The 24,162-nt window shown below is 47.4% G+C and overlaps 1 protein-coding gene across 4 annotated transcripts; it reads left to right on the plus strand.

Moving 5' to 3' along the window:
- Positions 1 to 363: 363 nt before the first annotated feature.
- Positions 364 to 15,711, plus strand: LOC112249396 (carnitine O-palmitoyltransferase 1, liver isoform-like). 4 transcript variants are annotated; one of them, XM_042317659.1, is made up of 19 exons: positions 364 to 493; positions 2,740 to 2,884; positions 3,222 to 3,364; positions 3,493 to 3,664; positions 3,798 to 3,902; positions 4,072 to 4,209; positions 4,331 to 4,408; positions 7,316 to 7,423; positions 7,575 to 7,662; positions 8,979 to 9,174; positions 10,025 to 10,213; positions 10,529 to 10,634; positions 10,775 to 10,891; positions 11,301 to 11,465; positions 11,974 to 12,105; positions 12,538 to 12,690; positions 12,836 to 12,949; positions 13,872 to 13,964; positions 14,477 to 15,711. In XM_042317659.1, the coding sequence occupies exons 2-19, from the start codon at positions 2,744 to 2,746 to the stop codon at positions 14,561 to 14,563; spliced, it is 2,325 nt and encodes a 774-aa protein (XP_042173593.1). In that variant the 5' UTR covers positions 364 to 493; positions 2,740 to 2,743; the 3' UTR covers positions 14,564 to 15,711. The 4 variants fall into 4 exon arrangements, with proteins under 4 accessions (XP_042173593.1, XP_042173594.1, XP_042173592.1 ...); XM_042317660.1 differs by lacking the exon at positions 364 to 493 and adding an exon at positions 1,504 to 1,520; XM_042317658.1 differs by lacking the exon at positions 364 to 493 and adding an exon at positions 1,864 to 2,077.
- Positions 15,712 to 24,162: the final 8,451 nt, after the last annotated feature.

Here is a 24,162-nt window from a genome sequence, read left to right on the forward strand (position 1 = left end):
TAATTAGTCTATCGGGAACCCGAGTGGCTGGTATAAAGTAACCTAACCGGAGACCCAACTATAGGTACTAAGTGCATTGGTAGGAGTCATCGGGAGGGGTGTCTCAGGGCTAAAATGTGTAAAAACCTGTTTTTGCTTTGTCATTATGGGGTATTGTGTGTAGATTGATGAGGGGAAAAACAATTTAATCAATTTTAGAATAAGGCTGTAACGTAACAAAATGTAGAAAAAGTCAAGGGGTCTTAATACTTTCCAAATGCACTGTACTTTGTCAAGGTGTACAGCCTGTCAGACGACCTGGCCAATCAACTGTGGATAGTGCTGCAGCATGCCATGGGCAAGGCTGGAGGCCACAGTGACGCTGGTGCAGTGCATCCCAACACCTTGGCAGGTTCTTCAAGCTCTACCACAACACGGTGTCCGTGAGGGTGCAGGAACTGGCTACAGACAAGACTGTGTCCCTCACCTGGTTCCTCAATTAATACCTACAAAAGTAAGTCTATACTACCCTCTCTGTGACTCCTACAGACAATTGTAAATTGTTTAGATTTTACATGAATCAAAGGGCGGTACAGAATAAAGCCAATGTCAAAGCCAAATAAATTATTTTCTACCTTCAGTCGTGCTTCTACTAAAACCCCAGATCTAACTGGGTGATCATTAAATCATGGGATTTATGTCTGTTACTTGTTCTTAGCAGGTGAATGATTTATTTTCAAATGATTATACTCGTTAGCTAGCTATGGCTCCATACAGAATTAAGCTAGCGTTTTGATAAATTTAAATAGCTTGCAAAATAACTTTACTTAATCGATTTCGGTAGCTAGTATCAGACTACAACGTTAGTTACAAATCCTTAATAACAATGACTTGCACAATAACTTGCCTAGTTAAATAATGTTAAAAAACAACATTTGCTTCCAAAATGTATTTTGGACAACATTGCCAATATATGCACAACATTGCCAATATACCACGTCTAAGGGCTGTATCCAGGCACTCTGCGTTGCGCGCAAGAACAGCCTTTATTTAGCCTTGTTATATCGGCAATATACCGCACCCCCTCATGCCATATTGTTTAAACATAGTGTAACCGATGTGAAATGGCTAGCTAGTTAGCGGTGTTGTGCGCTAATAGCGTTTCAATCGGTGACTTCACTCGCTCTGAGACCTTGAAGTAGTTGTTCCCCTTTTTTGGAGCGGTGGGTAACGACGATTCGAGGGTGGCTGTTCTCGATGTGTGCAGAGCCCAGGTTCGAGACCAGGTAGGGGCAAGGAGAGTGACGGAAAGCTATACTGTTACAATGGCATGAGGCTGGTAGCATAGCATGTCTCTAAATTGAATAGAGGCAGTTGTTTTCAACAACCCTCATCAAATATTCAAAAATTAATTACACTAATGAGATGTATCCACCAATCCAAAGAAAGGATAGGCAGGTACTGGACAACCCGCCGTGCCGCAAACAGCGACCACGTCATCCAAAAACATGGCAGACATTGGATGTTTAATATCTTTGGCGGTGAGTGATACATTTTTAAAATCTGCGTCAGTGACAATTATTTGAATAATTCAATGGATGTTTTGTTCACAAAGCTGATGACTAAAGTGCAGTGCTTGACTTGGGACTGAAATAGGTTCTGGTACAAACTTTAGGTGCACGAGCTCCACAATACTTTTTGAGTTAACATTCTACAAGACGAACAGTAGAAACTGTGAGGTGCTGGTACTCATCTCTGGTGAGCTCCTGTCCATAGTGTCTTTATTATGCATTTTCAAATCTGACTTCACTATGTGTGGTCGTGTATGGAAATTCGCTTTCTGGTGACGGGTGTCAGTTAAACTGCAGTACCGAAGCCAAACTGTAGGAGCAGTCGAAACCGTGATTCTAGACCGGAACCGTGGCCCCTTGGGATAGACAGTCAGCCTTGAATATGCCCCCTGGAACGTGCCAGAGCGTCCGACGTAAAGCCCACTACCCAGCGTGTAGTAGCTAGCTTACTTGGTGTCGTTGAAATCGCTGCTGAAATGATTTTGAACTAAAAACATATTTGAAAAGGAGCTATTTGAAGATACTACGTGAGTTTGATTGTTGATTTCACCTGCTATCAAACTATTTAGCTAGCTAGCTGTCTGACTAACGTTATCTAGCTAGCTAACGTTAACATAGCTAACTAGCCAGCGCTTCCCACAATTTGCTGCTAGCTAGTTAGCTAATGGCAGTATAAGCGGACAGTTAGTTAACGGATGAATGTCACAACTAGCTATATTAACCAAACAAGGCAACTGGCTAGTATCTTTCTGCCTTGGAATTCACAAAGTTGATCCGGCATTAACGTTAGCTAGCTAACGTTAGCTGACATCAAAGATATTTATAACTAACCCCTTCTATCTGTGCTGATATCTTGCTTGGAGACCATGATTCAGGTTGGTTGCGTTTCAGGCTGTGTTTTATGCAGTCGTGCTGCGCATCTGTCATTGGCCAAACTCAAATAGCACTGCTTTATCACACCATCACGTTACTAGATTTTTGCTCACTGAATGGAACAAATGTTTCCCACCCACTTGTCACATCTGTTTGAGAGAAGGTCCTTTCTAAGTAGCTCATGAGTGGGTGGGTCCTTTCTACCTCAGTAGCTTACGAGGGAAGGTCATTTTTATTCTAGTTGCCTGTGTTGTTCAGTTTTTATCATGTGATGATGTTTTGTCATGTGTTTTCGACTGTATAATACCTCTGGCAGAGTCATGGCAGAAGCTCATCAGGCTGTGGCGTTCCAGTTCACCGTCTCTCCAGATGGCATTGATCTGCAGTTGAGCCACGAGGCCCTGAGACAAATCTACCTGTCTGGCCTGCATTCCTGGAAGAAAAAGTTTATCCGCTTCAAGGTGCTCCAACACTTAAATTGTATTCAAACTTTGTCTCAAGGGAAATTTGCCATCAGCCATACCAATACCAAGTTATACAGACATTCAACAACACTAGTAGCCTAGTGGTTAGAGCATTGGACTAGTAACCGAAAGGTTGCAAGTTCATATCCCCGAGCTGACAAGGTACAAATCTGTCGTTCTGCTCCTGAACAGGCAGTTAACAAACTGTTCCTAGGCCGTCATTGAAAATAAGAATCTGTTCTTAACTAACTTGCCTAGTTAAATAAAGGGAAAAAAAAATAAAAACAACAGTGACATTGATGTGTCAAACAGATTAATATAATTTCCTCCACAGAATGGGGTGATGACCGGGGTGTACCCTGGCAGTCCCACCGGCCTGATGTTAGTGGTGGGGCTGTACATGGGGAGGGCAAAGTACGTCCAAGCTGACCCTTCTCTGGCACTGTTCACCAAAGTGGGTGCTCACCTGCCTGTTAGGTAAAGTCTCAACTCGCTATCCCAATGATGCTGACTGAACTTTGTAAAAATATAGAATCACCATAGATAAAATGACAATTGCCTGATGTTTATGGCCAGTAAGTGATGCTTTGCCTCTCTCCTTGCAGTCGCTACATGTCCTTTGAGAAACAACAGGTGGTTGGCGGCGTGCTAGTTGGCACAGGGCTCTGGGTGGCTATTTTCTTCACCATGCGAACTGCACTCAAGTGGCTGCTCTCCTGGCATGGATGGATGTATGCCCATCACGGCACCGTGTCATGGAGGACACGCATCTGGCTGGTGAGTCGACTGCAAATGACCATGTCAGTTGTTGCCTCGTGGGAAACCGATGCCGGGTAGAGGTGGAGGCTACAGAAATATTATACCTAGAAGGATCATATGTTAACAGACCAGCCCATAATTGTGAGTGCAGGTACTGGTGAAAATCTTCTCCGGGAGGCGGAATCCCCAGTTGTACAGCTTCCAGACATCGTTACCACAGCTCCCTCTGCCCTCGGTGAAAGACACCATCAATAGAGTGAGTGACAGAAACAAAACACAGCACCACTTAACCATCTTTAAAAAATATATATATATAATAATAATAATAATAATAATTAAAACCATTTACTAGAGGGGTACAATGTGGCAATTTTATAGAACTCCTGAAGGTGTGCAATGTTTGTCATACATGTTTCCTCTGCCAGTACCTTGAATCTGCCCATCCGCTCATGGATGACGAACAGTACTTGAGGATGGAGGGTCTTGCCAAGGATTTTGAGAAAGGCCTGGGTCCTAAACTTCAGTGGTACCTGAAACTCAAATCCTGGTGGGCTACAAACTATGTAAGTCACATTTAATTAAATATTGTTTTCATCAGATTTTTTTAGATAGCTTAATTAATTTTCCATAGCTTTTCGTATGATTCCGACATGTCCATCTTCCTGCTTGTCTTGCTGTTCTCAGGTCAGTGACTGGTGGGAGGAGTACATCTACCTAAGAGGCCGTGGACCAATCATGGTCAACAGCAACTACTATGCAATGGTAAGAGTCAGAACTAGCATTATATATAATCAAGCTGCTAGGAATGTAATAATATCACAGACTTACTGAACCCAGGGGCGCAACATCACGAGACTTCCGGGAACGCTTGTGAAACCAGACAGACCAGGCTGGGGTTTGAGAAGTGAAAAATGATTCCAAAGTTATTTATTTTCTCGAAATGTAAAGGCACAACCTAGATTGGAGCCAATGTCTTAAGTAGTTGAACATGTTATTACTCCAACCTCGTGAAACTGACACGTTTTAATTTTTGTCAAAAAACATTAAAACATATAATCTACCTGCAGCGAAGCTGCTTTAACGTTTACATTACATTCAGTCATCTAAAAGACTCCCATCCAGAGCAACTCACAGGAGCAACTAGGGCACGTTGACTGATCTTGAACCAGCGACCTGCCGGCCACCGGCCCAAGCCCCCAACCACCAGGCCACCAAGATCCCCCCCCCCCCACAGTTCCTGAGAGCTGCCCCTCAACCATCCAAGACCCCATAGCCCGCTCCCCCCTCTGAAAAAAAACTCTCCCACAATTCCACACACCTAAAAACCCTCCCAAGCCACTGTCCCCCAATGCCCAAACCAACACAATGAACAAAAGAGAAAACCAAAGGAAAACAACAGACATCAAGGACAACGGTAATCTAAACAGCAAGGCCAACTGGATACATTTCGGTGCATGTGTGGCAATATTTACGTGTGCATTTGAATGCGTGTGTGTATATGCGTGTGTGTATATGCATGTGTACAAGCACCTGCGCGGCATCAGCCTCAGGCAATATCATTTTTTACTTTAGTCTTTGACTGTCATTCTATCCCCCAGTCAGCAACTCCACTCCCACTTGTCTCCAGTTCCTCATCTTAACCCTCAGCTCCCCTCAGCCCATCCCACCTATCTCTGCTGGCCACCCTCTTCAGATTTCTATGCACCATATATCTTTCAACTATGTTGTGATGTCTAACACACTTTGAGTCTATCTAATCGAATAGAATCCACAGATTGCGAGTTGAAGATTAGTAATTGACTGACCTGGTCTCCAGATCTCCCAACAATGCTATTTCTAGGGTAAATTTGAGATTAATGTTCTTACTTTTCAGCCATTCCTGAACCTGAGACCAGAAACAGGCTACCTGAGGGCAATACCAAGACAAATGGTCTATTGATTCTGTATCCTCACAACAATATCTGCAGAGTTGCGATGATTGTATGCCCCAAATATTCAACATTTTGTTGGTTGCAAGAATTCTGTCTTGAATCTTGCATTGTTTTATATACTCTGTGCCATGGAAGACTAGCGAGAGCAGTGATACTAGTGAGAGCAGTGATGCTAGCACACTGCTGGCGAGAGCAGTGATACCAGAGCAGTGATACCAGCGAGAGCGGTGACGGTAGAGAGAGCGGTGATACAAGAGTAGTGGTACCAGCGAGAGCGGTGACGGTAGAGAGAGAGGTGAGAGCGGCGAGAGCGGTGACGGTAGAGAGAGAGGTGAGAGCGGCGGTACCGGCGAGAGCGGTGACGGTAGAGAGAGCGGTGACGCTAGCACATTGCTAGCGAGAGCAGTGATACAAGAGTAGTGGTACCGGCGAGAGCGGTGACGGTAGAGAGAGAGGTGATGCTAGCACATTGCTAGCGAGAGCGGTGATACAAGAGTAGTGGTACTAGCAAGAGCGGTGACGGTAGAGAGAGCGGTGACGCTAGCACATTGCTAGCGAGAGCGGTGATACAAGAGTAGTGGTACCGGCAAGAGCGGGGGTACCAGCGAGAGCGGTGATACTAATGAGTGCAGTTATACTAGCGAGAGCGGTAATGCTGGCGAGAGCAGTGATCCTGGTGAGCAATTTTCCCATAATTTGACAGGTATTTACCTCTCCATGTTTGCAGGATCCTGTCTATTTTTACTAGTTTTCTTTTGAAATTTATTGTGGAGAACTCATTTATATCTTTTGTGATATGAATACCAAGTATGTCTACTTCCCAGTCATCCCATTTTATAGGTAAACTGCAACGTTAACGATCCAATATGAAATATGGTACACTTATCATAATTAGGATTTAGTCCAGAGAGAACAGAAAAGCTTTCTGGATCTTCGATGAGAGATTGCAGGGATCATATCGATGGCCGATACGTATAGCTTATTAAAGAGCCGTGATGCTAGCGAGAGCCGTGATGCTAGCGAGAGCCGTGATGCTAGCGAGAGCCGTGATGCTAGCGAGAGCCGTGATGCTAGCTAGAGCCGTGATGCTAGCGAGAGCCGTGTTAGAGCCGTGTTGCTAGCGAGAGCCGTGTTGCTAGCGGAGCCGTGTTGCTAGCGAGAGCCGTGTGCTAGCTTAGAGCCGTGATGCTAGCTTAGAGCCGTGATGCTAGCTTAGAGCCGTGTTGCTAGCGAGAGCCGTGTTGCTAGCGAGAGCCGTGTTGCTAGCGAGAGCAGTGTGCAGGTTTCTTTTTTTTCTCATCTTATTCAACTGTCACCATGCACCTGCAACAAAGACAGCTCAGATGTGCAAGTGTCGTTTTTTAAATGTTATATGGAAGGAGTACTTTTGAGAGGACAGCCAGCACATGCTCAGTTCGGCGCGAGACGACCGTTAGACCCGATGACGTGTTTCTACTCATGAGCTTAGCTAGCCAACGCCTCCATGACATCGCCTACAAGTTTGATCAGGGAATTCTATTGGAGAAGCACTTTTAGCCTATTTTCATACTGTACTGTCTTTGATGAGTTTGTTATTAATATTATTATATGTTTATGGGTGTTTACCAATTTGGCAATTTCATCAGACTCTATTTGATCAGATTCTCTTGGCAATATTTCTCTTTATCCCTTGTAGATTTTTTTTCTCATTCATTCAGTGATTGTCATCTTTTTCTCCGTTCTCACTCCTCTCTCTTAGGACTTCCTGTATGTGTTCCCCACCAGTCTGCAGGCTGCTCGGGCAGGCAATGCTATCCATGCCATCATGCTGTACAGGAGAATGCTGGACCGAGCGCAGATCAAACCGGTAAATAGCCTTCACTTTTGGTCACTGCTTCTTATCTATTTGCTTTATGACCATAATGTGTGTTCCTCTTCCCTCTGTATTTAATACCAAATGACGTAAATATGGTTGTTTCTGTTTCACACTTGCGGACGGGATGTTTTCTCTGGTGCAGCTCTTTGCACTGGATAAAAGAGTTCCTCTTTGCTCCGCCCAATGGGAGCGCTTGTTCAATACGTCCCGCCTCCCAGGCCTGGAACGGGGTAAGAGGAGGGAGCGTTATTGTCACAGACCAACTTTGGATCCAGCTCACCCCTTATCCCTCCCACCCATTCCTGTCCCCATGGAATTCCTGTTTCACCAGCATGTTCCATAAAAACAAACTCGTGTATCACCCATTTGGCCTGCATTCATAACTTATTGGAATGACTGTTTTTGCACCTAGTGTTTTTGTCCAGAAATATAGTTTATTTTGACCCAGACAACCATATTTCTCAAGTCTGTAACATCCTGGTGAAATAGGAGCAGCTATCTCAAACCCTTCCCCATCCCCTCCAATCATGCCCTTCAATTTTTTTGTATTTTTAAAATCCCCACCCATCTGTCTTCTCTTCTCTTCCGTGGGAGAAATGTTCCCGTGAGCCGTTCTGTTTCCTCCACCACCCCCCACCCCTGTAGCTCCCCTCCTGTCAGTTTCTAGGAGAGCAGGCTTTTGTGCTTTGGTCATTTTTTCATTTTTTGTTCTTTTTGCCTTTCAGCTCATGCTTCAAAATACCATTCCAATGTGCTCAGCGCAATATGAGCGTATGTTCAACACCAGTCGTATCCCAGGCGTAGATACAGGTAGATGGCCACTTCTTCCTACCCAGTCTCTCAATCACACAGACTAAAGCAGTTCTAACAACCAACCAAATTGGTGTAACTAATTGCAGATTGAACAGATTATTTGATCATTTTATTATTCAGCAACGTGGACATTAAATGTACACAGACTTTGCAAAAATATTTCCAGGCAATGTGCACTTTCATACAGGCCAACTGGCAGCGCAGGACGGAGCTGTTTTCTCAATGCCTAGTTGACATAACAGATTGGCTATTTAGGCCCTGGAATAAAAACGGGCTATTTTTTTTGTGACCGAGGCTACAAAGTATCCTGAATTAGACCCCCCTGTAGACTCCCATGATTCATTGCAATCCTCTTCATTGTGTGTGTTTTTTTAAAACTTTTGTTTCATGCCAAAGAATCCCACTGCAGTTCTGACTGCTGCTTGGAAATGACATCAACCATAGTTTGTGCTTTAGAGCCGCTCTCACAAGTCTCTCACTTGAAACAACAGTTCAAAGCACATTTAGTCTCTCCAAGGTATCTGCTTCATACTCTGTCTTAGTTGCTAGAAAACCCCTTTTTACACATGTTGTAGTACTGCAGTTTCCACCTGTTTGTTGTGCTAATTATGCAGTAGGTCCACATTGTGTGACTAGTTTATCAGAGTTCCTTTTAAGCCATAATCATATTCTTATTTAGGTTTTAGTTGGAAGTTACACAAAGTTGTCCCTCTCTACCCTTGTGCTTGTCCAGACACCATCCAGCATATGCAGGACAGCAGGCACATCGTGGTGTACCACCGGGGGCGCTACTTCAAGGTGCCCATGTTCTACGACGGTAAGGTGCTGTCGCCCAGGGCCGTAGAGCAACAGATGGAGCGTATCCTGGCTGACCCCTCTGAACCCCAGCCGGGGGAGGAGTGCCTGGCCGCCCTCACTGCTGGGGACAGGTACGCTAACGCTACACATGTAATGTATACCATTTAGCAGAGGCTTTTATCTAACGCGACGTGTCCATTTTCCTATGGGTAGCCCAGCTGGAATGGAACTGCTCGTTACAAGAGCCATGCTCAACCAACTGAGAGACTCCTTAACAAACACACACCATCTCAGATTGTTGTGAAATAGTTTCTGAGAAATTAACTTAAATGATTGCACCTGAATTGGCAATTTTTTTTAAATTATAGGATTCATATAGTATTCAATATAGTACATTTGGATCCAACAATGAGTAAGACATGAGGATTTCACAGAAATGTACAAAGAAAATCACCCACAGCCCCCATACCCCACGCCCCCATACCCCACGCCCCCCCATACCCCACGTCAATCCCATACCCCACACGTCCCCCCCATACCCCTACCCCACGTCCCCCCATACCCCACGTCCCCCATACCCCACGTCAATCCCATACCCCACGCCCCCATACCCCACGCCCCCCATCAATCCCATACCCCACCCCCCATACGCCCCCATACCCCACGCCCCCATACCCCACGTCAATCCCATACCCCACGCCAATCCCATACCCCACCCCCATACCCCCCCCATACCCCACGCCCCCATACCCCACACGCCCCCATACCCCACGTCAATCCCATACCCCCACGTACCCCACCCCCCCCCATACCCCACACGCCCCCCCCCAATACCCCACGCCCCCATCAATCCCAATCCCAACCCCCAAACAGACCGAGTTGGATCAACCCAACTATTGGAGGCGGTGTGAAAATCCACTGTCAGTAATAAATGATTTGATCAAACAGTTTCCTCAATGGTATGTTCACCCCGCCTGGCAGGGTGCCCTGGGCCGAGGCCCGCGAGGCCTACCTGAGACAGGGCAGGAACCAGCAGGCCCTGGACACTGTGGAGAAGGCTGCCTTCTTTGTGACCCTGGACGACACAGAGCAGCGTTACAAGGCTGAGGATCCTGTCCGATCCCTGGACAGCTACGCCAAGTCCCTGCTGCACGGCAAATGTTACGACAGGTGAGACCGAGGGCTCCAATCCTTCATGTTATGCACAGGGAGTGTGGGAAATGCGCTCTACAAATGAAATATTATTATAATCTACCTGAGACCTCATTTATTCTACAGATTACCCTTTACAAAAATGTTCAAGAATAAGCTGTTATAACTACTTATGAATGTTACTGAATGTTTATAAATTGTTAAGACATTTTCATAAATGTTATGAATTAAATCACTTTTAAATGCTTGTATAATGAATAAATATTCTATAATGAAATACTAGAGTTTGTATCTTACTCCATCCTCAAGCACTGGTTTGTCTTTTTTCTGTAGGTGGTTTGACAAGTCCTTTAACCTCATCGTGTTCAGGAACGGGACCATGGGTCTGAACGCGGAGCACAGCTGGGCAGATGCCCCCATCATAGGGCACCTCTGGGAGGTAGCTAGCAGAGTAGAGCCCTTCTGCTTCTTTAGATGTGTTCATGTTTACAGTGTGTCTGTCTGTATAGGTTATCAGGAATCGCTAGCTGGCAGAACAAATGGTGCATGTCTCTAAATGATGTTATTGTCCAATTGTAGCATGTGCTGTCGATGGACCCTGTGAAGCTGGGTTACACAGAGGAAGGCCACTGCAAAGGAAACCCCCACCCCTCCCTCCCAGGCCCTCAGAGGCTGCAGTGGAACATCCCAGCTGAGGTAGCCTACCACAGGGGGTTTGGGTTAAACTACAATGTTGTAGGCCCTGTTCCCCTTTTCAAACGTGATTTATTGTTTTCAGAATTGTCATCAATTAATGCACATCAGTAATGCACACACAGGCCTTTCCATTCTGTTTGATTGTTATAATGATCAAATCTAATCCCCAGTGATCCTGTCTGTTTGGTACAAGTGTGATAATAGATTAGACAGTAGAAATACCTTCAGATTTCACATCTTTAAGCCACCTGAGCTCTAATCTTTCTGGGGGACCCCCCCCCCCTCAACTGTCTCATCTCAAATCTTCAAATGAAATGAAGAACTGAGGCTCTTTGATCAAACACATCAGAGACCCCAAGTGAAATGGGCTGATTCTCCGTGTCTTTGTTCCCCGTGTGCGGTGCCTCAGTGTCAGACGGCCATCGCCAGCTCTCTGATGGTGGCCAAGGCCCTGGCAGACGACGTCGACTCCCACATCATCCCCTTCAATTGCTTCGGGAAGGGCCTGATCAAAAAGTGTCGCACCAGCCCCGATGCCTTCATCCAGATCGCCCTGCAGCTGGCTCACTTCAGGGTAGGGTCCTTATCTCTGCCCCTGTTGACTGGCAACAATAAAGAGGATCAGCTGATTGGATTAGTCCGTTGGCTGATTAGCCAACTAGGCAGTTGGAAGGAAAGAGGGTAGGATTGATATAATAAAACCCAGGTTGGGAATGTAGCTTCTTTAGGACGTGTGAATGAATACCGGTGTTAAGAGATGATGCTGTAAGTAGCTGTCAACAATCTGTAGTTTGATGAGATAAAAATCCTCCTTAACAAGGACGATAGCTATAACAAACATACTTTTATTATTTATTAACCAAACATGACAAGACTCAAATGTGCCAGCAAGAAAAACTGAGTCTGTACTCTAGTTATAACATGTTATAACCACATTACTGGACTGTTAACTGAGTCTGTACTCTAGTTATAACATGTTATAACCACATTACTGGAGTCTTTACTCTTAAAATAATGTGACCTGACTTTCCTTATTCACCCTGAGTGGATAAATGTTTTATTAAATTGAATTTGTCTTCCAGGACAAGGGGAGGTTCTGTCTAACGTACGAGGCGTCCATGACACGCATGTTCCGAGAGGGTCGCACAGAGACGGTGCGTTCCTGCACCGTGGAGACCTGTGCCTTCGCCCGCTCCATGGTGGAAGACAACCCGGTAAGGATCTTGGTTCAACTGTGATGGTGGATCTGTGAGCGTTACAGGAACTGAAAAGTTGTGGGTCAGTCCTCATGAAATATATGAAGTCCTCATGAAATATACATTTTTTGGCATAAAAAAAATCTGCATATATATATATATATATATATATAAGAAAAATGTATGCCTCCCAAAAATGCAACCAACTATTTCCATATCTTTGCTCATGGGAGAAATTTAAACTATTTCCATATCTTTGCTCATGGGAGAAATGGTTAGATTGTGATATCTGGATGTGTTTGGCCAAAAGAGACAGATTCCACCTTTCCTTAGTACCCCTTTATCCCTCTGTTTCAGACACATTTTGGTTGAATGCATTCAGTTGTGTAACTGAATAGGTCTGCCCCTTTCCTTTTGTCTCCTCCTACCCTTTCCTTGTCTTCTCTGTAGAGAGAGCTGCGACTGAAACTGTTGAAGGAAGCTGCGACGAGACACCAGCAGCTCTACCGGCTGGCCATGACTGGAGGAGGCATCGACCGCCACCTCTTCTGTCTCTACGTGGTCTCCAAGTACCTGGGGGAGGACTCGGCCTTCCTCAAAGAGGTCACATGCAGTATTTTGACTTGTGGATGTTACTATTTGTCTTTAAAGTGGGAATGGAGGTCTTTGTGTGTTTTTGGGTTTTTCTACAGTTAGTTTTCCTTTGAGAGGTTTGTATGTTAAAGCGTGTGTGTGTCCTCTACCATAGGTGCTGTCGGAGCCCTGGAGGCTGTCCACCAGTCAGACTCCCCTCCAGCAGGTGGAGTTGTTTGACCTGGCCAGACACCCAGAGTATGTGTCCAGTGGGGGAGGCTTTGGTCCGGTGAGTTCCCTGCCTGACCTCAAAAGGGCCCTCTACTCAAAATCAATTAGGCTTTAAAGTAGCATTAAAGATTGTCAGATGTTTTCAGACCAGATTCGGGAGTGATATGCCGCCTTAAAACATAATCGCACAATCTTATTGTCTGTGTTCTTCATCCTGGTGCTCAAAAATCCTACGCAATACATTACGCAAAGCAGTCACAACTGTCAGTAAGTGTGTCCATGATTGAGTCTTTGAATGAAGAGATGGAGATAAAACTGTCCAGTTTGAGTGTTTGTTGCTGCTCGTTCTAACTGCAGCGAACTGAAAAGAGGAGCGACCCAGGGATGTGTGCGCTTTGGGGACCTTTAACAGAATGTGACTGGCAGAACGGGTGTTGTATGTGGAGGATGAGGGCTACAGTAGATATCTCAGATAGAGGGGAGTGAGACCTAAGAGGGTTTTATAAATAAGGAGTGATTTACGATAGAGGAATCCAAGTCTAGTTTTAACTTTAGCCTGCAGCTTGGATATGTGCTGAGAGAAGGACAGTATACCGTCTAGCCATTCTCCCCAGTACCTGTATGAGGTGACTACCTCAAGCTCTAAACCCTCAGAGGTAGTAATCACACCTGTAGGGTAAGGGGCATTCTTCTTACCAAACCATAACCATGTTTTTTAAGGCATCTTGACCAACATATGCATATCTGTATTCCCAGTCATGTGAAATCCATAGATTAGGGGCCTAATTAATTCCAATTGTAACTCTGTAAAATCTGCGAAATAGTGGGGGAAGCCTGTAAAGCAATTTTTTCTTCTTAAAGGGCCCAAGTTTTCTCTAATTTTAGCAATTGAAAATCCAGTTGGATATAGTGTGATTATCTCTGTGCTGCAGTGTAATCCTTTTCCACACGCTGATTGTGTTCTCTCTTTTGTGTGTCAGGTGGCAGATGATGGATATGGTGTGTCCTACATCATCTTGGGAGAAAACCTCATTAACTTCCACATCTCCAGCAAGCACTCGAGTCCTGAGACGGTGAGTTGGCTGATCCACATGGCCTATCTTCAATGTTGCTTTCAAATCAGCTGTCCTCACTTGAAACAAAGACATCGCTATCGCCTGGGTAACATACAGACCTGAATTTCATGGTAGACCAGCCACTATTGATACCAACTTCATATCCATATAGGTTATTTTGTATCAGTTTGTTCTAGAACGTGTCTGTTCTAAAGTGTTATTGTATCAGTTTGCCTTAGAACGTGTCTGTTCTAAAGTGTTATTGTATCAGTTTGTTCTAGAACGTGTCTGTTCTAAAGTGTTATTGTATCAGTTTGCCTTAGAACGTGTCTGTTCTAAAGTGTTATTGTATCAGTTTGTTCTAGAACGTGTCTGTTCTAAAGTGTTATTGTATCAGTTTGCCTTAGAACGTGTCTGTTCTAAAGTGTTATTGTATCAGCTTGTTCTAGAACGTGTCTGTTCTAAAGTGTTATTGTATCAGCTTGTTCTAGAACGTGTCTGTTCTAACTAGTTTCCTCTCTGTCCAATAGGACTCTCATCGTTTTGGAAACCTCATCAAACAGGCCATGCTCGACATCTTGGCCTTATTTCAGCTGGATGCAAATGCCTTCAAATGATCTTCTCCCCTCCCCCCTACCTGAAAACCTCAACTTGAACTCTTCCATAGGCTTACTCAGACGAAATGCTGTGTTATGATTTTAGAATGTGTTTTAAAATCATATAATAACAAAATAAGAGTGTATAGGAATGATTTTATAGGGGTGTTTTTTCCATTTTAAGTTGTGTATTGCATGCTAGCTCACAGACCCATGCTGCCATGTGTTGTCCTATGTTGAGGTTACATTCAGCTCATTTCAAAGTGCTGGTGCCTTAATGCACTGTGGTAGTTGAAGTGAGATTTGGAGAGGTGAAGTGAACATTTCAGTCAGCGCTTACAGTACGCCCGCTGTCTTGCGTGCAGTTCTTTTGAGCTGCTAGCTGTGTATTTTGCACTGCGCAAAAGCATTTTGGTTTCTGGGTTTTAATATCAGTTGTTTTAACCGTTGCTCTGTGTACCACCAAGTAAAGGACTGTTGGCAGGGGTACAGTATCCATTCTAGGACAACTCCCATGGATAGGTGATGCTGTCCTAAAATGGACACCGTAACAGCCTTAGAGTCTGACACATTTCAATAGTATTGATTAGTGACAGTTGAAGGATCATACTTAAGGCCCGGTTGCCCAGACCCGGACATAAGTCCTGGACTAAAGAGCACTTGGATATTCTCCTTTCAACATGTTTTTCTGCCCAGGACTATGCTAAATCTGTGTCCAGGAAACCGGCCCTCTGTACTACAGTATAAACACCGTTGGTAAAGTCTTAAAGGGATAGTGCTACATTTTGGCAATTAAGCCCTTTTTCTACTTACCCAGAGGCACATGAACTCATGGATACCGTTTTTATGTCTCTGCTAGCTGTACCTATAGACTTCCAGTTATTGCGCTAATGCTAGTTAGCAATGCCTCACCGAATTACCTTCAACTTCCTTCAAACTGCACCATGAGGCATTACACATCATTTTGTTTGTTAGATGTAAAGTATAATTACAAATATTTGAATTTCAAAAGTATTTGAAATATCGTATAGCAATATAAATGTCTGCTGTAGAAGGGATTCCTTTGTTGCTAAGGTGATAGCGTTACCTGTTTCGTTATAAATATGTAAAACAGCTTATATATATATATATATATATATATACCAAAATAAAAGTATGTTACCAGTGGATTAATAGTTGTATACTGGTTTGACATTTTTGCTGCACTGTCAGGAACTAGTAACACAAGCAATTCACTGCACCTGCTATTAAATCTGATAAACTGTGTACACTACCAATACACTTTGATTTGATGTCAGCCCGACTACCATAGCCGTTCTAACCCAGAAGATGGATCTCTTTAATTGGAATACCAGTACTTTCACTTTGGCCTCTTCACCCCGAGACTGTAATCTACTAGAAGCCTGGTAGGTATGCCTTGACGGATGGATGTACAAGTCCTGTCATAGTCCACAGCTGAAAAGCACTGCACTACCACACTGCTAAGGTCCTGACACATATTTCCTGTTGTGGCTTTCCACTTTGAAGACTGATGATACGTAGCCACGGGCTGAACTTAGAAGTCTCCCCGCAGCGCAACTCATATCTACTGTTACTGCTCTACTCAAGCACTTTTGAAGTCATTTACAAACACTGTCTAACTGCCTTTAGAAGTGTATATGAATATACTCATTGTTAACAACAATGTTAAATGTGCATTCATGTATCCAGGCTTAAACCAGTCCAAGGTGACACAATGACAAATATCTAATTTAGTTTGCTGTTTACCACACCGTTGTAGATGAAGTGAGCATTTTTAAGATATTTACTAATAAAACCAATATAATTTAATGCAAACATAGCAGAGTCTGTCTCCACCTGCTGCCTCATTTCTCTCCCCTTCTTTCTCAGTCGCTGCACTGTCTGACCTGATAGCTAATCAACATAATACTAATAACGCACACAAGGCGATGCGGATGAGTCATCAAAATGTCAAGAAGGAGTTGGCCATGTGCCATTGTCTGGATAGAGCAACAGGGATTACATTACCCACAGGAAATAAAAGGTATGAACTCTGTTGTGTAATTATCCAGGGACAGGGATTACATTCTGCACGTCCTCCTCCAAGGCCAGCTGTCTGGACCTCATGGCTTCATCCAGCGTTAATGGTCAACATGCTGTCGTAGTGAGTTTGTGAAGTTGGTTTAGAAGTATCTTGGGACACAAACCTTTCATACAATTATACATAAAAGTCACCATCATTAGGAAGCATGTAGAAAGACTACATCCAACCCGTGGCAGTATACCTCACACCAACCCGTGGCAGTATACCTCACACCAACCCGTGGCAGTATACCTCACACCACACCACCAAGGTATACTGCCACGGGTTGGTGTTCACCATACTGCCACGGGTTGGTGTTCCGTATACTGCCACGGGTTGGTGTGAGGTATACTGCCACGGGTTGGTGTGAGGTATACTGCCACGGGTTGGTGTGAGGTATACTGCCACGGGTTGCAGTATACTGAGGTATACTGCCACGGGTTGGTGTTCCGTATACTGCCACGGGTTGGTGTTCCGTATACTGCCACGGGTTGGTGTGAGGTATACTGCCACGGGTTGGTGTGAGGTATACTGCCACGGGTTGGTGGGTATACTTGGTGTGAGGTATACTGCCACGGGTTGGTGTGAGGTATACTGCCACGGGTTGGTGTATACTGAGGTATACTGAACACCACGGGTTGGTGTGAGGTATACTGCCACGGGTTGGTGTGAGGTATACTGCCACGGGTTGGTGTGAGGTATACTGCCACGGGTTGGTGTGAGGTATACTGCCACGGGTTGGTGTGAGGTATACTGCCACGGGTTGGTGTGAGGTATACTGCCACGGGTTGGTGTGAGGTATACTGCCACGGGTTGGTGGAGGTATACTGCCACGGGTTGGTGTGAGGTATACTGCCACGGGTTGGTGGAGGTATGAGGTACACCACGGGTTGGTGTGAGGTATACTGCCACGGGTTGGTGTGGTATACTGCCACGGGTTGGTGTGAGGTATACTGCCACGGGTGGTGGTACTGCCACGGGTTGGTATACTGCCACGGGTTGGTGTGCCGTATACTGCCACGGGTTGGTGTGAGGTATACTGCCACGGGTTGGTGTGAGGTATACTGCCACGGGTTGGTGTGAGGTATACTGCCACGGGTTGGTGTGAGTATACTGCCACGGGTTGGTGTGAGGTATACTGCCACGGGTTGGTGTGAGGTATACTGCCACGGGTTGGTGTGAGGTATACTGCCACGGGTTGGTGTGAGGTATACTGCCACGGGTTGGTGTGAGGTATACTGCCACGGGTTGGGTGTGGGTTGGTGTGAGGTATACTGCCACGGGTTGGTGTGCAGTATACTGCCACGGGTTGGTGTGAGGTATACTGCCACGGGTTGGTGTGCAGTATACTGCCACGGGTTGGTGTGAGGTATACTGCCACGGGTTGGTGTGGTATACTGCCACGGGTTGGTGTGAGGTATACTGCCACGGGTTGGTGTGAGGTATACTGCCACGGGTTGGTGTGAGGTATACTGCCACGGGTTGGTGTGAGGTATACTGCCACGGGTTGGTGTGAGGTATACTGCCACGGGTTGGTGTATACTGCCACGGGTTGGTGTGGTATACTGCCACGGGTTGGTGTGAGGTATACTGCCACGGGTTGGTGTGAGGTATACTGCCACGGGTTGGTGTGAGGTATACTGCCACGGGTTGGTGTGAGGTATACTGCCACGGGTTGGTGTGAGGTATACTGCCACGGGTTGGTGTGAGGTATACTGCCACGGGTTGGTGTGAGGTATACTGAGGTATGCCACGGGTTGGTGGTATACTGCCACGGGTTGGTGTGGAGGTATACTGCCACGGGTTGGTGTGAGGTATACTGCCACGGGTTGGTGTGAGGTATACTGCCACGGGTTGGTGTGCAGTATACTGCCACGGGTTGGTGTGAGGTATACTGCCACGGGTTGGTGTGAGGTATACTGCCACGGGTTGGTGTGAGGTATACTGCCACGGGTTGGTGTGAGGTATACTGCCACGGGTTGGTGTGAGGTATACTGCCACGGGTTGGTGTGAGGTATACTGCCACGGGTTGGTGTGAGGTATACTGCCACGGGTTGGTGTGAGGTATACTGCCACGGGTTGGTGTGTATACTGCCACGGGTTGGTGTGAGGTATACTGCCACGGGTTGGTGTGCAGGTATACTGCCACGGGTTGGTGTGAGGTATACTGCCACGGGTTGGTGTGCCGTATACTGCCACGGGTTGTGTGAGGTATACTGCCACGGGTTGGTGTTCCGTATACTGCCACGGGTTGGTGTGAGGTATACTGCCACGGGTTGGTGTGGTATACTGGTTGGTGTGAGGTATACTGCCACGGGTTGGTGTGGTACTGCCACGGGTTGGTGTGAGGTATACTGCCACGGGTTGGTGTGAGGTATACTGCCACGGGTTGGTGTATAGGTATACTGCCACGGGTTGGTGTAGGTATACTGCCACGGGTTGGTGTGAGGTATACTGCCACGGGTTGGTGTGAGGTATACTGCCACGGGTTGGTGTGAGGTATACTGCCACGGGTTGGTGTGAGGTATACTGCCACGGGTTGGTGTGAGGTATACTGCCACAACCTGGTGTGAGGTATACTGCCACGGGTTGGTGTGAGGTATACTGCCACGGGTTGGTGTGAGGTATACTGCCACGGGTTGGTGTGCGTATACTGCCACGGGTTGGTGTGAGGTATACTGCCACGGGTTGGTGTGGCAGTATACTGCCACGGGTTGGTGTGAGGTATACTGCCACGGGTTGGTGTGAGGTATACTGCCACGGGTTGGTGTGAGGTATACTGCCACGGGTTGGTGTGCCGTATACTGCCACGGGTGCCACGGGTTGGTGTGAGGTATACTGCCACGGGTTGGTGTGGTATACTGCCACGGGTTGGTGTGAGGTATACTGCCACGGGTTGGTGTGCCACGGGTTGGTGTATACTGCCACGGGTTGGTGTGAGGTATACTGCCACGGGTTGGTATACTGCCACGGGAGGTATACTGCCACGGGTTGGTGTGAGGTATACTGCCACGGGTTGGTGGAGGTATACTGCCACGGGTTGGTGTGAGGTATACTGCCACGGGTTGGTATACTGAGGTATACTGCCACGGGTTGGTGTGAGGTATACTGCCACGGGTTGGTGTGGTATACTGCCACGGGTTGGTGTGAGGTATACTGCCACGGGTTGGTGTGCAGTATACTGCCACGGGTTGGTGTGAGGTATACTGCCACGGGTTGGTGTGAGGTATACTGCCACGGGTTGGTGTGAGGTATACTGCCACGGGTTGGTGTGAGGTATACTGCCACGGGTTGGTGTGAGGTATACTGCCACGGGTTGGTGTGAGGTATACTGCCACGGGTTGGTGTGAGGTATACTGCCACGGGTTGGTGTGAGGTATACTGCCACGGGTTGGTGTGAGGTATACTGCCACGGGTTGGTGTGAGGTATACTGCCACGGGTTGTGTGTGAGGTATACTGCCACGGGTTGGTGTGTATACTGCCACGGGTTGGTGTATACTGCCACGGGTTGGTGTGAGGTATACTGCCACGGGTTGGTGTGAGGTATACTGCCACGGGTTGGTGTGAGGTATACTGCCACGGGTTGGTGTGAGGTATACTGCCACGGGTTGGTGTGAGGTATACTGCCACGGGTTGGTGTGAGGTATACTGCCACGGGTTGGTGTGAGGTATACTGCCACGGGTTGGTGTGAGGTATACTGCCACACCAACTGGTGGTTGGTATACTGCCACGGGTTGGTGTGAGGTATACTGCCACGGGTTGGTGTGCCGTATACTGCCACGGGTTGTGTGTATACTGCCACACCAGGTATACTGCCACGGGTTGGTGTGAGGTATACTGCCACGGGTTGGTGTGCCGTATACTGCCACGGGTTGGTGTGAGGTATACTGCCACGGGTTGGTGTGAGGTATACTGCCACGGGTTGGTGTGAGGTATACTGCCACGGGTTGGTGTGAGGTATACTGCCACGGGTTGGTGTGTGAGGTATACTGCCACGGGTTGGTGTGAGGTATACTGCCACTGCCACGGGTTGGTGTGAGGTATACTGCCACGGGTTGGTGTGAGGTATACTGCCACGGGTTGGTGTGAGGTATACTGCCACGGGTTGGTGTGAGGTATACTGCCACGGGGTTGGTATACTGCCACGGGTTGGTGTATACTGCCACGGGTTGGTGTGAGGTATACTGCCACGGGTTGGTGTGAGGTATACTGCCACCACGGCCACGGGTTGGTGTGAGGTATACTGCCACGGGTTGGTGTGAGGTATACTGCCACGGGTTGGTGTGAGGTATACTGCCACGGGTTGGTGTGACGTATACTGCCACGGGTTGGTGTGAGTATACTGCCACGGGTTGGTGTGAGGTATACTGCCACGGGTTGGTGTGAGTATACTGCCACGGGTTGGGTGTGAGGTATACTGCCACGGGTTGGTGTGCCACGGGTATACTGCCACGGGTTGGTGTGACGTATACTGCCACGGGTTGGTGGGTACTGCCACGGGTTGGTGAGGTATACTGCCACGGGTTGGTGTGAGGTATACTGCCACGGGTTGGTGTGAGGTATACTGCCACGGGTTGGTGTGAGTATATACTGTATACCACGGGTTGGTGTGAGGTATACTGCCACGGGTTGGTGTGAGGTATACTGCCACGGGTTGGTGTATACTGTATACTGCCACGGGTTGGTGTGAGGTATACTGCCACGGGTTGGTGTGAGGTATACTGCCACGGGTTGGTGTGAGGTATACTGCCACGGGTTGGTGTGAGGTATACTGCCACGGGTTGGTGTGAGGTATACTGCCACGGGTTGGTGTGAGGTATACTGCCACGGGTTGGTGAGGTATACTGCCACGGGTGTGAGGTATACTGCCACGGGTTGGTGTGAGGTATACTGCCACGGGTTGGTGTGAGGTATACTGCCACGGGTTGGTGTGAGGTATACTGCCACGGGTTGGTGTGCCGTATACTGCCACGGGTTGGTGTGCCAGGTATACTGCCACGGGTTGGTGTGAGGTATACTGCCACAGGTATACTGCCACGGGTTGGTGTGAGGTATACTGCCACGGGTTGGTGTGAGGTATACTGCCACGGGTTGGTGTGAGGTATACTGCCACGGGTTGGTGTGAGGTATACTGCCACGGGTTGGTGTGAGGTATACTGCCACGGGTTGGTGTGAGGTATACTGCCACGGGTTGGTGGTGCCACGGGTTGGTGTGAGGTACTACGGGTTGGTGTGTATACTGCCACGGGTTGGTGTGAGGTATACTGCCACGGGTTGGTGTGAGGTATACTGCCACGGGTTGGTGTGGTATACTGCCACGGGTTGGTGTGAGGTATACTGCCACGGGTTGGTGTGAGGTATACTGCCACGGGTTGGTGTGAGGTATACTGCCACGGGTTGGTGTGAGGTATACTGCCACGGGTTGGTGTGAGGTATACTGCCACGGGTTGGTGTAGGTATACTGCCACGGGTTGGTGTGAGGTATACTGCCACGGGTTGGTGTGAGGTATACTGCCACGGGTTGGTGTGAGGTATACTGCCACGGGTTGGTGTGAGGTATACTGCCACGGGTTGGTGTGAGGTATACTGCCACGGGTTGGTGTGACGTATACTGCCACGGGTTGGTGTGGTGTGGGTATACTGCCACGGGTTGGTGTGAGGTATACTGCCACGGGTTGGTGTGAGGTATACTGCCACGGGTTGGTGTGAGGTATACTGCCACGGGTTGGTGTGAGGTATACTGCCACGGGTTGGTGTGAGGTATACTGCCACGGGTTGGTGTGAGGTATACTGCCACGGGTTGGTGTGAGGTATACTGCCACGGGTTGGTGTGAGGTATACTGCCACGGGTTGGTGTGAGGTATACTGCCACGGGTTGGTGTGAGGTATACTGCCACGGGTTGGTGTGACGGGTTGGTGTATACTGCCACGGGTTGGTGTGAGGTATACTGCCACGGGTTGGTGTGAGGTATACTGCCCACGGGTTGGCCACGGGTTGGTGTATACTGCCACGGGTTGGTGTGAGGTATACTGCCACGGGTTGCCACGGGTTGTGAGGTATACTGCCACGGGTTGGTGTGAGGTATACTGCCACGGGTTGGTGTGAGGTATACTGCCACGGGTTGGTGTGAGGTATACTGCCACGGGTTGGTGTGAGGTATACTGCCACGGGTTGGTGTGGGTATACTGCCACGGGTTGGTGTGAGGTATACTGCCACGGGTTGGTGTGAGGTATACTGCCACGGGTTGGTGTGAGGTATACTGCCACGGGTTGGTGTGAGGTATACTGCCACGGGTTGGTGTGAGGTATACTGCCACGGGTTGGTGTGAGGTATACTGCCACGGGTTGGTGTGAGGTATACTGCCACGGGTTGGTGTGAGGTATACTGCCACGGGTTGGTGTGAGGTATACTGCCACGGGTTGGTGTGAGGTATACTGCCACGGGTTGGTGTGAGGTATACTGCCACGGGTTGGTGTGCCACGGGTTGGTATACTGCCACGGGTTGGTGTGAGGTATACTGCCACGGGTTGGTGTGAGGTATACTGCCACGGGTTGGTGTGAGGTATACTGCCACGGGTTGGTGTGAGGTATACTGCCACGGGTTGGTGTGAGGTATACTGCCACGGGTTGGTGTGAGGTATACTGCCACGGGTCGGTGTGACGTATAATGCCACGGGTCGGTGTGAGGTATACTGCCACGGGTTGGTGTGACGTATACTGCCACCTGGGGGTAATGTAGTCTCCACCTGGGGGTAAATGTAGTCTCCACCTGGGGGTAAATGTAGTTTCCACCTAGGGGGTAATGTAGTCTCCACCTGGGGTAATGTAGTCTCTACCTGGGGGTAAATTGCCAGAGGATGTTCTCGTTTAGGCTTATTAGTAAGTCCACTAAATGTTTATACCTCCCAGTCACAGATGTTGATGACGGATAGACATAGGAATAGTCCCAGTACATAGAGGTCTCTGTGACATTTACTATGCATTTGGCATTTACATCTGAGGAGATCACACAAATGATCTACCGGACATGCAGTAATAAGCTCTGGATGTAACATTTAGTGTGCCAGTTCTCTTGTTAAATGTCAAATGACAGTACTTGTCAGTGCTGTTGCGCTGGTATCATTATGAGCTTTTTAAATATAATGGGTCCAATGATTCCTACTACAATAGGCCTTACGAACATTTCCATAATATCTGTGGGTGTGGGGAAATTACAGTGTCTAGTGAAAGTAGAAACATTTTGTTGGTACAGTTTCATTCTTCTCCAGCTGCTCAGATAGGAGAGATGACCTGATCTCCACAGTGTCTGGGTGATATGATCGTCAGTTAGGAGAGATGACCTGATCTCCACAGTGTCTGGGTGATATGATCATCAGATAGGAGAGATGACCTGATCTCCACAGTGTCTGGGTGATATGATCGTCAGATAGGAGAGATGACCTGATCTCCACAGTGTCTGGGTGATATGATCGTCAGATAGGAGAGATGACCTGATCTCCACAGTGTCTGGGTGATATGATCGTCAGATAGGAG

Source organism: Oncorhynchus tshawytscha, unplaced genomic scaffold, assembly GCF_018296145.1.
Source record: "Oncorhynchus tshawytscha isolate Ot180627B unplaced genomic scaffold, Otsh_v2.0 Un_scaffold_14841_pilon_pilon, whole genome shotgun sequence".
Classification (NCBI taxonomy): Eukaryota; Metazoa; Chordata; class Actinopteri; order Salmoniformes; family Salmonidae; genus Oncorhynchus; species Oncorhynchus tshawytscha.

What these genes read in the sequence shown, in the direction of transcription:
- LOC112249396 (XM_042317659.1), top strand. Translation starts at nt 2,744, where the DNA reads ATGGCAGAAGCTCATCAGGCTGTGGCGTTCCAGTTCACCGTCTCTCCA. An exon ending in CCATGGTGGAAGACAACCCG is followed by an intron (nt 12,106 to 12,537) that starts GTAAGGATCTTG and finishes TCTTCTCTGTAG; the next exon opens with AGAGAGCTGCGACTGAAACT. An exon ending in ACTCGGCCTTCCTCAAAGAG is followed by an intron (nt 12,691 to 12,835) that starts GTCACATGCAGT and finishes CCTCTACCATAG; the next exon opens with GTGCTGTCGGAGCCCTGGAG.